We start from the raw sequence: 17374 nt of genomic DNA, 5'->3' as shown, positions 1-17374 counted from the left end.
TGAAGGGCTGCTCTCATCCACGAGTCATTAAGCACCACCACAGTACTGGCACTGCTTAGCCATCTGACAGTTGTGGGCGCCAGTTTTCTGGGCAAGGAAAACAGAGACTAAGCTTGGAGTCCAAATTATAGTCCTCTGCATCAGCATAATACACTGTGCTGGGCCACAGGGCTGGCCTAAGACATCCTTGTTGGGGAAAGAACCTGCTTTTACTTCTGAAGGGCCTTATCCTATCACCAGTACATCCATGGAACATGCACTAAAGTCCAGGGTGCTGCGCCTGCAGATACATGGCCAGTCACTACCTTGTATTGGCTTGTTTCTGCTAGAAGCAAAATTACCCACAAAGAGGAAAATGGGCAAATCCTCTCCAATGATAACAATGCCCACATTTCACCAGTCCATAAATTGCCTCAAAAAGCGGGGGCAAACAACATTGTTCTTTTAATAATGACTGAGACAGAAAATGAAATGGATAAAGTCAGCATTATTCCATTCTATTTGAAAGGGATAGTTGAGGCATCTACTCAGGAAAAGCAGCAACATGCTGCCATTTCCAAAAGAGCTTCAGGGAGTAAAGGCACCCACTTCCCACTGAATTCCAATAGGATGTAGGCGCCTAATTTTCTCCATCACTTTTGAAAATCCCAACCTATTATATAGATCTAATAATCACATAGTGTATTTGTATCTTATCTTATATCTGCAAAAGTACTTTTCAGGAGACTGTGTCTGTGTAAGTATTTCAAGTATGATCCTAAATAAAGACTAATTACTTGAATCTGAAAAACACTTTGTTCTCAAGTATACATATTACTGCAGCGGTGATTTTGAAAAGACAAGATCCATCATTGCTGACACAACTCCCCTGTAAAATAAATACTTTGGCATTGGCATGGCAGATCTGCAGGCATCTCTAAAAACACCCTTCAGAGCTCAGTGCAGATGTGGTCAGTGTTTATACTTTTAAAACCACTTAGATATAAACACCTCACTATAAACACTGCTCAAGTTTTGCTTTTGCTTTTTTCATTTCTTACATGTTTATTTTAGTGTTAAAAATAATAACTTCCATAATAAGGAAAATTACAACAGATGTTTAAACTAAACAAAAGCTGCTATATTGTATTAGTGTGTGTTCCTGGAGCTGTGCTTTTGCTTTCAAACTATTAAAAGTATGATCTGTCCAAAAAAAGGTAGGAAAACGTCTAGTAAGCAACTTCTATAAATATTAGTTAATAAATACAATTGACTGAAACTAGTAAGACCCAAAGCAACAAAACTTTTTCCCTCTAGTCAGCAAAACCCTCAGAAAAATCCATCAAGTAAGCAAAAATTCTATTTATAATGTTTGCCATTTTTCACCAGGAGCCAACAGTCACAGTCACATCATAATAAAGCATTTGATTGTTAATGCAGGACAATGATGAGATTAACAAAAAAAGATTAGCAACATTCCTTTATCCAATCACTCTTGCATCCACAGAGTTTCAAAAAATAAACAGCACCATGGGAAAGAGCATGGAAGTCTGATTGGCCATGCACAATCTGCACCATATTGTTCAATACTGACTGGCAAGCCTGATAAATCTGCTGTGGAAATAATTAAGTAAATTTCTACATTAAGATATTTGACTCTGTTCAGATGGAACCTCCCCCTCCCTCCGGAAGTATTAATAGTTCTACATGCAACCTCTCTGCTCCCCCTGGCACTTTGAAATGTGGTCTTTCTGACTTAAAACAGAGGGGGGAAGGGAAAGATCTATTTCTAGAGTGAGCTTCCTGATTTTTGGGTTAGCCTTTTATTAAAGCATGTAAGTGGTTAGCTCTTGATCAGATCTATACATTATTTACTGCTCCTTCCCTGACAACTATAGCAAATTTACTTTCCAAATGAACTCGAAAATGTTGCTGCTGAATTAGAAGAGAGACTTCTGCAATGTTTGTATGTGGCTACAGGAAAACTTGCACTCCTGCCAAGCTGAATTAGCTCAGTGGTGCCTTTCTTTCCACTCAAATCCAGGCCATTGCCACTTCTTCAAACTGCACGTAGATAAAAAGCTCAAGTAGATGGAGAAGCTGATTTCCCCTCCCCCACGCCGCCCCTAACTTAAGGCACCCTCAAAACAGGGCTACTATTACCTACAGTCTCAGAAGTAACTGAAGACCTACGTCAGCTGGACACAAATAAGAAAACTCAGAGCACGGTGAAGAAAAAAGTTTCAGTTTTCCAGGGTGTTGTGTAATTCTTTCCACCAGGACTATGTGGAGGGCTCTTTGGGGAGGAGGTGTGTTTGTGTGTGGGTGAGGGGGGAGACATCCTTCACTGTCAGGGCTTTCTCAGAGCTGTGCAGGAAATGAGAAGTCAAACAAAGAGCCACTCTGTGCTCTGTAATATGGGTGCCCTTCAATTGCCAAAGTTGAATAGTAAAAATTAGTTATTGTTCAGGATGTACACTAAAAACAAAAACTTCGTCTAAGTCTCATTGTCCAAATACATCTACACTATGTGTTTAAGCGTATATATCTATTTACATGTAATGGTGTAGATTACACATACACAATGTACATTACAAATTAACTCATACACCATATTGTAAAGTGACTTTAAAATGTTTCCTTTACAACTACATTAACACTGGCAAAAAGTTATCCGGGTATTGCTGCTTTAAAGTACTTCAATCAGTACCATCTTTGCTTGCGGGGGGAAGGAGGAGACAACCTACACTTCATATTAATATTGAACAGTAAAATTTCCTTTAAAAAGAATTCAACTTCCATTTCACAAATCCCATTAAACCCGTAGACAGTACAAAATGCACAGTACCTTGTAACAACTATAAATAGAAGGGAGAGAGAATTCACACTGAAAACAACAAAAAACACCCCATAAAAAGCATTTTGCAAAATGAAACAATTACCTTCGTAGCACAGCATGCCAATATTGTTGTTCATCTTGTCCAAGTATTGGTAGTTCAACAGGTCCATCTTCATAAATAGCATTTATCGGGCTAACAAAAAAGACCAGCTTCTTTGCTTTTGCCCAGAAACAGGGAGAAGGATGCAGGACAAACGCTGCCTGACTAGCTCCTGGCTCTTTCTAAACTTCACAAGCTCAAGGCCCAGCCTTTGATTAATCAAAATAAAGTATATTAAGGAAAGTTGGATGGGGAGGGAGGAACCTTTCCAGGATTTCAGAGACTGAGTTTAGAGTGTATTTTGTCCCACACCTACAAAGAAAACCAGTTTAAAAAAAACAAAACAAAAAACTTTGCAAATCTTTCTGGAAATTTAAGTGGGGGGGGAGGGAAATTAGGGAAGTGTCCTAGGACAAAGACAAGCTAGTTCTCCTCACAGCCCGCTGCAAGTTAACTGCACTGACATGCAGGCTATGCTTGGTATGAGTCGTATGTAAACTAGCTTCCTCTTTCTATCAGGCAGAGAGCACTGAGCATGCTCACTGAATCCCTGGAGCTCTTCAAATGTCAGGGATATTTTCTGCACAAGATCAGTCTCTAAATGTATTGAGTGTTTGAAAGAAAGGAGGAGGAGGAGGTGGAGAGTCTTTACAGAAGGGCCATGTCAGAGTTGCTCTTGACAGGAAGCAGTGCTACCACTGCAAAACTGAAAGGAGGGATGAGAGAGAGCAAGAGGGAGAGAGGGGGAGAGAGAGAGAGAGAGAGAGAGGTCTCTTTTCAAGTACTGGGAAGAAGTCTACCAATCTAAACCTGAAGGCAGGCTTCACTTTCCAAGTGACAGAACCTAGGTTAAACTTTTATTTTAAATTCTCCCCCATCCTCCAACTTTAATTCAAGATACACAGCTGACACTTATTTTTACTTGATCATCAAAATGTTTGCAGTTCCTATTTGATCTGGTTTCAACATATTGTAATAGGTGTCGTTAATATTAAAATCTTACTATTTTTCAGCGAATTAACAAAATGGAGTTCTAATGGCTCCAGGATGGAAGAATGAGAATTACAACCAAACCACCATATCAACTCTTTGAATAGTGCTGGTAGATATGCACACACAGCTTTATACTACAGTTTAATCAGTCTACCGCTACATTTTAAATCCCTAAGGGATGTCAGTAGTTAAACATTTCAGGTTATGGCTTTTTAGTGCCTGGAGAATTCATTGTTCAAACTCTGGTATAAATGACAGAAATGAAGGGGATTTTTACAACAGTTTTTCTCATCTCAGGATGTGGCTTGTTTTGCTGCAGTTCGAACCTTGATCTTAAAGGCTTCTCATTTATACAGTTGTATGTAGATCACCACAAGAGGCAGACCATGTGTATCAGTGCTGCTATGGTATGTCAACCTAATGGGTATCAACTGGTGTCTCCTGCAGTCTGAAATCTGATTTGAACGACAAAGCAACGCCAGTACAGAAGCATGGTCTAAAGTAAACACATAACTAATGGGGTTCTAATCCTACCTCTGGTACACATTCCCCCTGTGGTCTTGGGCAATTTCACCTCACTTCTCTGCCTTAGCTTCCTTGGAGGGAGCCCAATTCTCACTGCCTTTCAACAGAAGTCAGGTGCATAACTTCAATTTGTTCCTTAGAAAATCTCCCCCTTGTGTCAAAGGGGCAGACTAGGGTTGCCACCCAACTGAGTTTTACCTGGACAGTCCAGTTTTTGGCTTCTGTGTCTGGGTGCCACTGAGGGTTGCCAGATGTCTGTTTTTTAATTGAAAAGTCCAGTCGAAAAGGTGACAACTCTAGGGCAGGCACTTGTCATACAGGAGTGTTCCATGGAGTGACATTCTGCCAAAGCACTTGGAAGAGAGTGCAATATAAATCCCAAGGAATTATTGTTCCACTGAGGTTAGACAATTTAATTTAGGATACTGTTTCCATACAAGTGAACTCAATTTACCTTCCAAAAATTACTTTACTTGGAATAGGAAAAGCAGTGCTGTAAATACCTCCTTGTATGCAATCTCAACTGAAGGGGCACACTACTAAAGTGATCCTAAGAACAATGCAACAGAAAACAAGTTAGTGAAAAGAAATCTTGTTTCATTGGGAAGATGAAATGTAAAAGCTCTTCATTTTATATGGATCACTATTAAGAAAAACAGATGGACTCTCTCTATATTAAAAGAATTATGGATCTCAGAGACCATTGTGATGAGCATGGCACAAAAACATACCCAGATACTTAATGTTCAAGTAACCACTTTCTTGTATAATAAAAATAATTTGCTAATTAAAGTTTACCATGATGTTTTTTGGTGCCCAGAATTTGAGACAGTTAAAGCTGCACCCACCTACCTACAGGCTAAAAATAGCATAAGGTACTTTCTAAAAAGGGGACATTTTTAAATGAAGAAAATGACATTTTTAAGTTTAAAGGGGAATAGGCTGGAATCATTACTCAAGCACTGTAGGGGCTACCCTCTCTGATGCAAAAGCCAGAACTCTGAAGTAAACCTTGAGTCCCACTACAACTAGGGGCTACACTGGTGCATTACTGTCTTTCAGAGCATGTTCATTTACTAAAAGCAAAACAGTGTTTTAATAAATATTGCAACAACAGGATAACAGGAAAAAAAGGCTACTCCGTACATTTGTAAATATAGAGGTAAAGACTGCACAGTTACAACAAAGGAGACAAAGGAGAGGCAAGTACCTCCAGCCTGAAGTGTAAATTTCATAGAGCCGGGACACCACCACTTTGAGAAATAAGGAAAGTATTTACACTATGTGCAACTACAGTAGCGAGAGCATTCCTGAATTTCCATTACTACAAGCTAGTTCTATGGGAGAAAAGAGAAGTATTGGCATATTCCAACATACAATATTTGAACTGCTGTTTGGAGTGCTGGGAGAGGGGGAAGCTAGTGTTCTATTTTATTCTATAAAGGTTCTCATGCTGCACTCATCACTTAAGTACTCGAACACCTTCTAGTACTACATTAAGCAAAGTGACTAACATCTGTCACACCTTCCAGCTAAATAATAGCTTGGTATCAAAAGTTATATATATTATAAAAAGAAATGCATTCCTAGTGAAGGGACAGGAAGAAAAAAATTCTTGAGGCAAATATGAGACAATCAATCATGCCCTACATCATTCCTAAAATCCCTCCATACTCAAGCATTGTGGGTACTAATACTAAGCATTCCTAGACTTTACATCCCTGTAATGTGCTCAATGCACTCTTTCGAGGAAAGACTTCCCAACAGTCTTATACATGATTCACTGAGCATTTCACCAATCTGGAATAGCTCAGGTTGAAATGTAATCAATGGCAAATGTATGTCATCAGGTTACATGCCAAGTATATGGAAAAGCAAACATTGCTAATAGCATATTCCATGAGTTTTGTTATTTATGGATTAATATCACTGCTTAAATGTTATAACACTTGTAAGTACCACTAAGTACTATACTTCCTGCATTACATGTGAGCTCTACGACTTACTATGACACCACAAAATACTTTTCTTTTGTAAAACAGGCCATTATATATTTATTTTCCACACACTCAAACTTTTTAGTACAACAGCATCCCCTGGAGGTAATAGTGAAAAACTGCACACACATTTTCACCAGTAATGCTATAACTCTGCAACAAAGTGCATGGACTTTGATTCTGGCTAATCCCTTAGTAGACATTCTAGTTCAGCTTCCTTGCAGTGCTCAATTCATCAGTTTATTAGGGATATGCTCCTGCAAATTCAATAGCCACCTCACACCATAAGCTTGTATTTTTGGATGAAGAAGGCAAAGAACAATCAAACAGTGGCTTTAATTAATGGTTATATCAAAATTGCCAAAACTAGAAATTGCTGATTACAACGTCTGGACAAGGTAATGCCTCAGGAATAGTTTTAACTTGCCCTAGAGGCAGAATTACTCAGAATTAGGGAATTATGAATTTAATCATTGCAAGATCTCTAGCACTCACTCTTCTAACAACTTTAACAAGAGAACAACAACACATCAGAAACTGTTTACTGCAGGTCTTCTTTAAAGCACATTGTGTGTCTGGCAAATAGCCAATATAAAGAACAAATCACAATGGACAGTTTGGCCAAACCGGACAGTCTCTACGCAAAAGAATAAATTATAACATTCAAAAACCAGTAGGAGAACACTTCAATCTCCCTGGACACCTAATAACAGAATTAAAAGTGGCAATTCTTCAACAAAAAAAACTTCAGAAACAGACTCCAACGAGAAACTGCAGAACTGGAATTAATTTGCAAACTGGACATCATCAAATTAGGCCTGAATAAAGACTGAGAGTGGATGGGCCACTACAAAAATGAATTTCCCCCTGCTGATACTCACACCTTCTTGTCAACTGTTTGAAATGGGCCACCTTGATTACATTTGCTGTCTCAGCACTACAAAAGTGATTTTTTCTCTCTTGGTATTCACCCCTTCTTGTCAACTGTTGAGAATAGCCCACTTCCACCTTAATTGAATTGGCTCGTTAACACTGACCCCCCACTTGGTAAGGCAACTCCCATCTTTTCATATGCTGTGTATTTATACCTGCCTCTGTATTTTCCACTCCATGCATCTGATGAAGTGGGTTTTAGCCCACGAAAGCTTATGCCCAAATAAATTTGTTAGTCTCTGGGGGTATGTCTACACTACGAAATTAGGTCGATTTTATAGAAGTCGAGTTTTAGAATTTGATTTTATACAGTCAGTTGCATATGTCCACACTAAGCGCATTAAGTCGGCGGAGTGTGTCCTCACTACCGTGGCTAGCATCGACTTACGGAGTGGTACACTGTGGTTAGCTATCCCACAGTTCCTGCAGTCTCTGCCGCCCATTCGAATTCTGGGTTAAACTCCCAATCCCTGGTGGGGCAAAAACATTGTCACAGGTGGTTTTGGGTACATGTCATCAGTTGCCCCTCCCTCCGTGAAAGCAACGGCAGACAATCGTTTCACACCTTTCTTCCTGGGTTACCCATGCAGACGCCATATCACGGCAAGCATGGAGCCCGCTCAGCTCACCGTCACCGCTGCTGTTGTGGGCAAGTCTACTGTGGGAGCTGCTGTGTTCCAAGTAGCCAGTGCGATCATTGATGTTCTGTTATCAAAGGTAGTGACTCTGGAAAATGTGTGGGCCTTTTTAGATTTTAGGTGCATGATATTCCTGTCCTTTGTCACTGGTGAAGAAGTCTTGCAGCCATACATTCCAGTCTGGTCGGCGCTGTAACACCCCATAGTACTTCTGTGGTTGACATATGTAACAGCTCCAGGGCTCTTGCTCTTTTGCCTTGGCCAAAGTACCTTGCCCTACTAGGACCTCCAAGCATTTGACACGGAAGCACCTGCAGCAGCTGGCATTGCTACACAGCAGCAGCTCCTGGGTGCCTTCGCAGCAGACAGTGCAGTAGGACTGCTAGCCATCCTCATCCATGGTGTATGGCTCCACCGCTTCTGCTGCAACTCTGCTCTCCTGCGAGCTGGAAGCTTCTGCCTCAGGCTGCTCTCCCAGCCAGCAGCACCGCACGGTCGCACCTACCCCAGCCCACCCCTTGCTCCCATGGCTCATGAAGCCTGGACAGTAGTGAAGAACAGTTCACCTATAGGCTGAGCAAGTGCAGAATGGTGGTAGAATGTCCCTTTGGACGTTTAAAAGCTCGATAGCACTGTTGGTCAGACCTCAGCGCAACCAACATTCCCATTATGACAGGTTTCAGAGTAACAGCCGTGTTAGTCTGTATTCGCAAAAAGAAAAGGAGTACTTGTGGCACCTTAGAGACTAACCAATTTATTTGAGCATGAGCTTTCGTGAGCTACAGCTTACTTCATCGGATGCATACCGTGGAAACGGCAGCAGACATTATATACACACAGAGATCATGAAACAATACCTCCTCCCACCCCACTGTCCGGTTGGTAATAGCTTATCTAAAGTGATCATCAAGTTGGGCCATTTCCAGCACAAATCCAGGTTTTCTCACCCTCTACCCCCCCACACACAAACTCACTCTCCTGCTGGTAATAGCCCATCCAAAGTGACAACTCTCTTCACAATGTGCATGATAATCAAGATGGGCCATTTCCTGCACAAATCCAGGTTCTCTCACCCCCTCTCCCCTCTCCAAAAACCACACACACAAACTCACTATCCTGCTGGTAAGAGCTCATCCAAAGTGACCACTCTCCCTACAATGTACATGGTAATCAAGGTGGGCCATGTCCAGCACAAATCCAGGCTTTCTCACCCCCCCCCTTTTTTTTTTCCCAGGGACACACACACACACACAAACTCACTCTCCTGCTGGCAATAGCTCATCCAAACTGACCACTCTCCAAGTTTAAATCCAAGTTTAACCAGAACGTCTGGGGGGGGTAAGGAAAAAACAAGGGGAAATAGGCTACCTTGCATAATGACTTAGCCACTCCCAGTCTCTATTTAAGCCTAAATTAATAGTATCCAATTTGCAAATGAATTCCAATTCAGCAGTTTCTCGCTGGAGTCTGGATTTGAAGTTTTTTTGTTTTAAGATAGTGACCTTCATGTCTGTGATTGCGTGACCAGAGAGATTGAAATGTTCTCCGACTGGTTTATGAATGTTATAATTCTTGACATCTGATTTGTGTCCATTTATTCTTTTAAGTAGAGACTGTCCAGTTTGACCAATGTACATGGCAGAGGGGCATTGCTGGCACATGATGGCATATATCACATTGGTGGATGTGTAGGTGAACGAGCCTCTGATAGTGTGGCTGATGTTATTAGGCCCTGTGATGGTGTCCCCTGAATAGATATGAGGGCACAGTTGGCAACGGGCTTTGTTGCAAGGATAAGTTCCTGGGTTAGTGGTTCTGTTGTGTGGTATGTGGTTGTTGGTGAGTATTTGCTTCAGGTTGTGGGGCTGTCTGTAGGCAAGGACTGGCCTGTCTCCCAAGATTTGTGAGAGTGTTGGGTCATCCTTTAGGATAGGTTGTAGATCCTTAATAATGCGTTGGAGGGGTTTTAGTTGGGGGCTGAAGGTGACGGCTAGTGGCGTTCTGTTATTTTCTTTGTTAGGCCTGTCCTGTAGTAGGTGACTTCTGGGAACTCTTCTGGCTCTATCAATCTGTTTCTTCACTTCCACAGGTGGGTACTGTAGTTGTAAGAAAGCTTGACAGAGATCTTGTAGGTGTTTGTCTCTGTCTGAGGGGTTGGAGCTAATGCGGTTGTATCGCAGATCTTGGCTGTAGACGATGGATCGTGTGGTGTGGTCAGGGTGAAAGCTGGAGGCATGCAGGTAGGAATAGCGGTCAGTAGGTTTCCAGTATAGGGTGGTGTTTATGTGACCATTGTTTATTAGCACTGTAGTGTCCAGGAAGTGGATCTCTTGTGTGGACTGGACCAGGCTGAGGTTGATGGTGAGATGGAAGTTGTTGAAATCATGGTGGAATTCCTCAAGGGCTTCTTTTCCATGGGTCCAGATGATGAAGATGTCATCAATATAGCGCAAGTAGAGTAGGGGCTTTAGGGGACGAGAGCTGAGGAAGTGTTGTTCTAAATCAGCCATAAAAATGTTGGCATACTGTGGGGCCATGCAGGTACCCATAGCAGTGCCGCTGATCTGAAGGTATACATTGTCCCCAAATGTAAAATAGTTATGGGTAAGGACAAAGTCACAAAGTTCAGCCACCAGGTTAGCCGTGACATTATCGGGGATAGTGTTCTTGACGGCTTGTAGTCCATCTTTGTGTGGAATGTTGGTGTAGAGGGCTTCTACATCCATAGTGGCCAGGATGGTGTTATCAGGAAGATCACCGATGGATTGAAGTTTCCTCAGAAAGTCAGTGGTGTCTCGAAGGTAGCTGGGAGTGCTGGTAGCGTAGGGCCTGAGGAGGAAGTCTACATAGCCAGACAATCCTGCTGTCAGGGTGCCAATGCCTGAGATGATGGGGCACCCAGGATTTCCAGTTTTATGGATCTTAGGTAGTAGATAGAATATCCCAGGTCGGGGTTCCAGGGGTGTGTCTGTGTGGATTTGATCTTGTGCTTTTTCAGGAAGTTTCTTGAGCAAATGCTGTAGTTGCTTTTGGTAACTCTCAGTGGGATCATAGGGTAATGGCTTGTAGAAAGTGGTGTTGGAGAGCTGCCGAGCAGCCTCTTGTTCATATTCCGACCTATTCATGATGACAACAGCACCTCCTTTGTCAGCCTTTTTGATTATGATGTCAGAGTTGTTTCTGAGGCTGTGGATGGCATTGCGTTCCGCATGGCTGAGGTTATGGGGCAAGTGATGCTGTTTTTCCACAATTTCAGCCCGGACACGTCAGCGGAAGCACTCTATGTAGAACTCCTGTCTGCTGTTTCGACCTTCAGGAGGAGTCCACCTAGAATCCTTCTTTTTGTAGTGTTGGTAGGGAGGCCTCTGTGGATTAGTATGTTGTTCAGAGGTATTTTGGAAATATTCCTTGAGTCGGAGACGTCGAAAATAGGATTCTAGGTCACCACAGAACTGTATCATGTTCGTGGGGGTGGAGGGGCAGAAGGAGAGGCCCCGAGATAGGACAGCTACTTCTGCTGGGCTGAGAGTATAGTTGGATAGGTTAACAATATTGCTAGGTGGGTTGAGGGAACCATTGCTGTGGCCCCTTGTAGCACGTAGTAGTTTAAAAAGTTTAGTGTCCTTTTTCTTTTGTAGAGAAGCAAAGTGTGCGTTGTAAATGGCTTGTCTAGTTTTAGTAAAATCCAGCCACGAGGAAGTTTGTGTGGAAGGTTGGTTTTTTATGAGAGTATCCATTTTTGAGAGCTCATTCTTAATCTTTCCCTGTTTGCTGTAGAGGATGTTGATCAGGTGATTCCGCAGTTTCTTTGAGAGCGTGTGGCACAAGCTGTCCGCATAGTCTGTGTGGTATGTAGATTGTAATGGATTTTTTACCTTCAGTCCTTTTGGTACGATGTCCATCTGTTTGCATTTGGAAAGGAAGATGATGTCTGTCTGTATCTGTACAAGTTTTTTCATGCAGTTGATAGATTTCCACTCCATACGGCTAAATGCAGTGCCTTGCATGACAGGTTTCAGAATAACAGCCGTGTTAGTCTGTATTCGCAAAAAGAAAAGGAGGACTTGTGGTACCTTAGAGACTAACCAATTTATTTGAGCATGAGCTTTCGTGAGCTACAGCTCACAAAGAAAATAACAAAAATAACAAAGAAATAATGGCCCACCTTGATTATCATGCACATTGTGAAGAGAGTTGTCACTTTGGATGGGCTATTACCAGCAGGAGAGTGAGTTTGGGGGGTGGGGGGTGGGGGGGTGGAGGGTGAGAAAACCTGGATTTGTGCTGGAAATGGCCCAACTTGATGATCACTTTAGATAAGCTATTACCAGCAGGACAGTGGGGTGGGAGGAGGTATTGTTTCATGAGCTCTGTGTGTATATAATGTCTGCTGCCGTTTCCACGGTATGCATCCGATGAAGTGAGCTGTAGCTCACGAAAGCTCATGCTCAAATAAATTGGTTAGTCTCTAAGGTGCCACAAGTACTCCTTTTCCTTTTGCGACTACAGACTAACACGGCTGCTACTCTGAAACAGGTTTCATATTCTCTGTGTGTATATAAAGTCTGCTGCAGTTTCCACGGTATGCATCCGATGAAGTGAGCTGTAGCTCACGAAAGCTCATGCTCAAATAAATTGGTAAGTCTCTAAGGTGCCACAAGTACTCCTTTTCTTTTTGTAAACATTCCCATTGTTATTGCTGCTTGCTGTGTGCTCCATAATATCTGTGAGAGTAAGGGGGAGACATTCATGGTGGGGTGGGAGGTTGAGGCAAATCACCTGGGGTCCGATTTTGAGCAGCCAGACACCAGGGCAATTAGAAGAGCACAGCAAGGCATGCTGCGCATCAGAGAGGGTTTGAAAACCAGTTTCATGACTGGCTAGGCTATGGTGTGACAGTTGTGTGTGTTTCTCCTTGATGCAAACCCGCCCCCTTTGTTGATTTTAATTCCCTGTAAGCCAACCACCCTTCCCCCTTCAAAATAAAGTAACAATTGTTTTGAAACCATGCATTCTTTCTTTATTAATTAAAAAAAAAAAGAGATAACGGACAAGGTAGCCCGGGTGGGTGGGGGAGGAAGGAAGGACAAGGCCACATTGCTTATTGTAGCCACACTAAAAATCAAACTGTTTGAATGACAGCCTTCTGTTTCTTGGGCCGTCCTCTGGAGTGGAGTGGCTGGGTGCCAGGAGCCTCCACACCCCCACGTTCTTGGGCATCTGGGTGAGGAGGCTATGGAACATGGGGAGGAGGGGAGGCGGTTATACAGCGGGGGTCTGTGCTCTTGTTGGCTTTCCTGCAGCTCCAACAGACGCTTCATCATGTCCATTTCCTCCCCCAACAGACACTTCATCATGTCCGTTTGCTCCTCCATTAGCCTCAGCATTGTGTCCTGCCTCCGCTCTTCGCACTCACTTAATTCTTTCCTGGCCTCTGCCACCGAATGCCTCCATGCATTAAGCTGTGCCCTATCAGTGCGGGAGGACTGCATGAGCTCAGAAAATATGTCACTGCGAGTGCGTTTTTTTCACCTTCTAATCTGCGATAACCTCAGGGATGGAGATGATAGGGGGAGCGTAGAAACAGTCTATGCTCTACGATTCTGGGGGGACTGCATGGTCACCTGTGCTGCTAAGTTCACCACGCTGCCCAAACAGGAAGTGAAATTCAAAAGTTCCCGGGGCTTTTTCTGTGTACCTGGCTAGTGCATCAGAGTTCAAAGTACTGTCCAGAGCGGACACAATGGAGCATTCTGGGATAGCTCCTGGAGGCCAATACCATCGATTTGCGTCCGCACTACCCCAAACCCGACCCAGCAAGGTCAATTTTTTAGCGCTACTCCCCTCGTCAGGGAGGAGTACAGAAGTCGATTTTAAGAGCCCTTTAGGTCGATGGAACGGGGTTGGTTGTGTGGACGCAGTCATTTTTAAATCAACCTAACGTGGCTAAATTCAACCTAACCCCATAGTGTGGACCAGGCCTAAGGTGCCACAAGGACGCCTTGTTTTTTTTAATGGTTCTAAATATCTATGGAATTTTTCCACAAATTGAGATTTTAATATGCCAAAGAAAGTTATAAAAAATACCCTTCTCTGGCAAAAGTAAGTCCAGACCAATATTAGTGTCCAATTTTGAAGTGAGCTGTAGCTCACAAAAGCTTATACTCTAATCAATGTTAGTCTCTAAGGTGCCACAAGTACTCCTTTTCTTTCTGCAATTTTATCAAATGGCCACATGCAAATCTGTATCTAATTTGCACACAGTTACCCTGATTGCAAGGAACGAAATGGCCAGTTATTCCTCTAAATGGCCATTTATAGGTAGTAATTACACACACAAATTAGCTGCCCAACTGTAAGATCGCCTACATGCAACCTTTTCTAAAAAGCAGCTCCAAAATGACTAATAATTAAATATGGCAGCTTACTGTTCTCATTCATCACCAATATTTGTTTCTACTGGAAAAAATATTTAAATGTGCTCATGAAAGATTATCAGCTGAAATGCATTTTGGTTTCACTGTCTTTCGAAGATGCGTGGAGAAAAAATAAGCTGTGTATGCTCTCAAAAATCAGATACCAGAAACTTTCCATCTATTTGCTATTTTTTATGCTTGCATATAGCTGAAAATATTAGACTCCTTCTAATCATATGCAGCTGTACTGAGTCCAGCTTGCCATCTATTGATATTAATGATTTATTGTGAAATTTTCAGTAGTATTTAAGCACCTACTCAGGTGATTTGGAAAATGGTATTTGAAGTCCAATGTCACATAGGTACTTTTGAAAATTTTACCCTTCATGATCATAGAATTATTGTCCAGAGCAACCAATTTGCTCTTTAAAAAAATCCTCTTTAAAGTGCAGAGAGACCTTATTCCTGAGGTATGTTTTTGTATTCCCATTTTTATATATTTCATATTCGCTCATTACCATTTCTAACATTAGACAAGTTATTACGCCACTTGGAATGCATATTCATATCAGCTGATGACCCTCTCCTTGTTCTACTCCTGGGGGAATTCTGTGCCGAAAAATTAAAAATTCTGCAACAAACAATTAAAAAATTCTGCACACAATATTATAATACATACAGACAACACAAAAGATTCAAGAAATGTTTGACAAATAGATTCCTTACTAGGCATTTTAATACAGAACTCCTGAGCAACAAATCACTTAAAGTACAATACAGAACTGTATTTCCCATACCCCTCAGAAGCAGTGCAAAGGCTTTGGGGAGTCAAGGGTTGTAGAGGAGTGGAGGAAGAGAGAAGTAATTACTGGGAAGGAGCCTAGGTATGAATTTGAAGGGTTGTTGGGTATGGGTGGGGAAAATGTGTGGTCCTGAGCCTCCACTCCCATTCAGCCTCTGCCCCAGTCTGTCCTCACCCATTAACCCTTATGTCTGACCCCCAGCAACCCCACACTGTCTGTCTCCTGACCTGGACCAACAAGCACTGTGAAGAAAGCAGGCTTTTTCTTTTCCCTATTGTAGCTGCACTGGCCAGGAGTGGCTGCTGTGTTCTAGCACCACAGCGCCCTCTGGTAGGCACAGGACAGAACTTCAGATGTTATTTTCTGCTGGGAGCTACTGCTCTATTCTAGCTCCACGCTGTCCCCTGGTGGGCAAAAGGCAGAACTGCAGCAACTTGTCAAAAGAAGCTATTTTCTGGGGGGGGGGGGGGGGGGAATGCACGGCCCATGAAATATGCACACACGCAGTGGCACAGAATTCCCCAAGGAGTACCTTGTTCACTCTCAAGGTGAGAAGCAGGGGCACAAAGCATGACTACTGCTCAGGAACAGATTTAACTTTTTTCTCCACATTAATTAAAATTAATTAAATTAATTAATTAAAATTAATTACTGAATAAATACTAGATGATAGCTGCTAGGTGATAATGTGCCTGAAACTAATATACTGCATTTCCTTCTCCACATACCCGACTGTATTAAACAATCTAAATTAAAACATAGCCCAATAAAAATAAAAATATATGCTTAAGGCAAAAAGCAAACAGGAATTCTAATTTAAGTAATTTTTTTAAAAATGGAACAAAATCTAATTATATGGAAGGATGTAATTATTCCAGCAACAAGCACTACAAATCCAGGAAATTCAGAGTTAAGGTTAAACTTTAAAAAAGTCAAAACATGCTAAGTTATGGAACTGCACAATTAGATAGTGACATGATGAGAAGAAAAAGAAATTAGTGTCTTTAAACATCAGTTCCATCTAAAGTAGGAGCACACACACTAAAATGCTTTCTCATAAACTGGGGTAGCCAATAGGCGGACCTCAGGCCAAATCTGGACAACCAGACACTTTTGAATGAACCCCAAAATCTTATCATCATTATTGTTGTTTTGTTATGATGTTCTCTGGAGTCTATCCTTGTTTATACCTTGACCAATAAATGTGGACCCTGACAAAAAATAAATTGACTACCCCTGTTATAAACGTATAACTATTGTATGGTGAACCCAAGCTCAGCTCGAGTGATTTTAAGGTCTGATAGGAACATTATTGGTAGTGTTATAGTAATGATGAGGGTATGTGTAGGCAGGGGAAAAAAACAGAAAGAGAAAGAAAAAGTTAAAATAATGAAGACACTACTTTTTAAATTTACATAGGAGCTGGAAGGGACCTCAGACAAATGGCGTACATCTTTCTACTGTGTGACATCTAACTTCCTTTTGAGCATTCCTCTTGTGCCTATTAGCAGAATGTGCTCCTGTCCAATTGCTCTCACCATCATCATAAAGAAAAAGGTACTAACTGAGGGTAGCATAACCCTTATGGGCCAGATAAATGCTAATGTGGATAATTATATTCTGTCTAATTGCTATTGGATAGGACAGCATTCTTCACTTCCTGTCCTAAAATGCTGTATAGTGTTCCTGTGTGCTGTTTAACACCTGCTGCGTTCCACTCTAGAGACAGCTGCATGACAGAAGTGATTGTATGTAAAACTGATATCAACTTCAGTCAGTTAGTGAAGTAATTATCCAAGTTGGAATTTGGCCAAGAGATCAGTATTTATGCTTATGAAAAGCACTTTGGGAACTTGAATGACTGTAAGTGATTAGGACAGTGAGGGATTGGGAGATTATTTTATTTTATCCTAAAGATGACTCACTTCTCGCAACTTGCACCAGGCTAGAGCATTGTTACCATACTAATTCAGAGGGAGTAGCAAAAGTTATCATCAACAACAGCACTTCCTGCAAAACCCTAACTTTTCCTTGGCTATTGCTCATTCATGTATTTTCTTGGTCTGTTTAGTTTGTGAAATGTGATCACATCTGGCAGTGGCATACTATGCACAGATTCTTTGTGAGGTATGTTAGATAGTGCAACTTTCA

At 41.8% G+C, this 17374-nt stretch overlaps 1 protein-coding gene across 4 annotated transcripts in view; it reads right to left on the bottom strand.

The window, feature by feature from the left end:
* VGLL4 (vestigial like family member 4) overlaps positions 1-17374 on the bottom strand; it is a 161599-nt gene that overhangs the window by 63005 nt on the left and 81220 nt on the right. The window contains exon 1 of one of the 4 annotated variants that reach the window (XM_073352303.1): positions 2922-3405. The exons of the other annotated variants lie outside the window; for them this stretch is intronic. Coding sequence (XP_073208404.1) covers positions 2922-3003 — 82 coding nt within the window. The 5' untranslated portion in view covers positions 3004-3405. Of the gene's footprint in view, positions 1-2921; positions 3406-17374 lie in introns of those variants that run through there. 4 annotated transcript variants of the gene reach the window in all.

The sequence above is a fragment of the Lepidochelys kempii genome, chromosome 7 (assembly GCF_965140285.1).
Source record: "Lepidochelys kempii isolate rLepKem1 chromosome 7, rLepKem1.hap1, whole genome shotgun sequence".
Taxonomy (NCBI): Eukaryota; Metazoa; Chordata; order Testudines; family Cheloniidae; genus Lepidochelys; species Lepidochelys kempii.
Note: the sequence above shows the minus strand (reverse complement) of the source record. Positions and strands in the feature narration are given on the sequence as shown.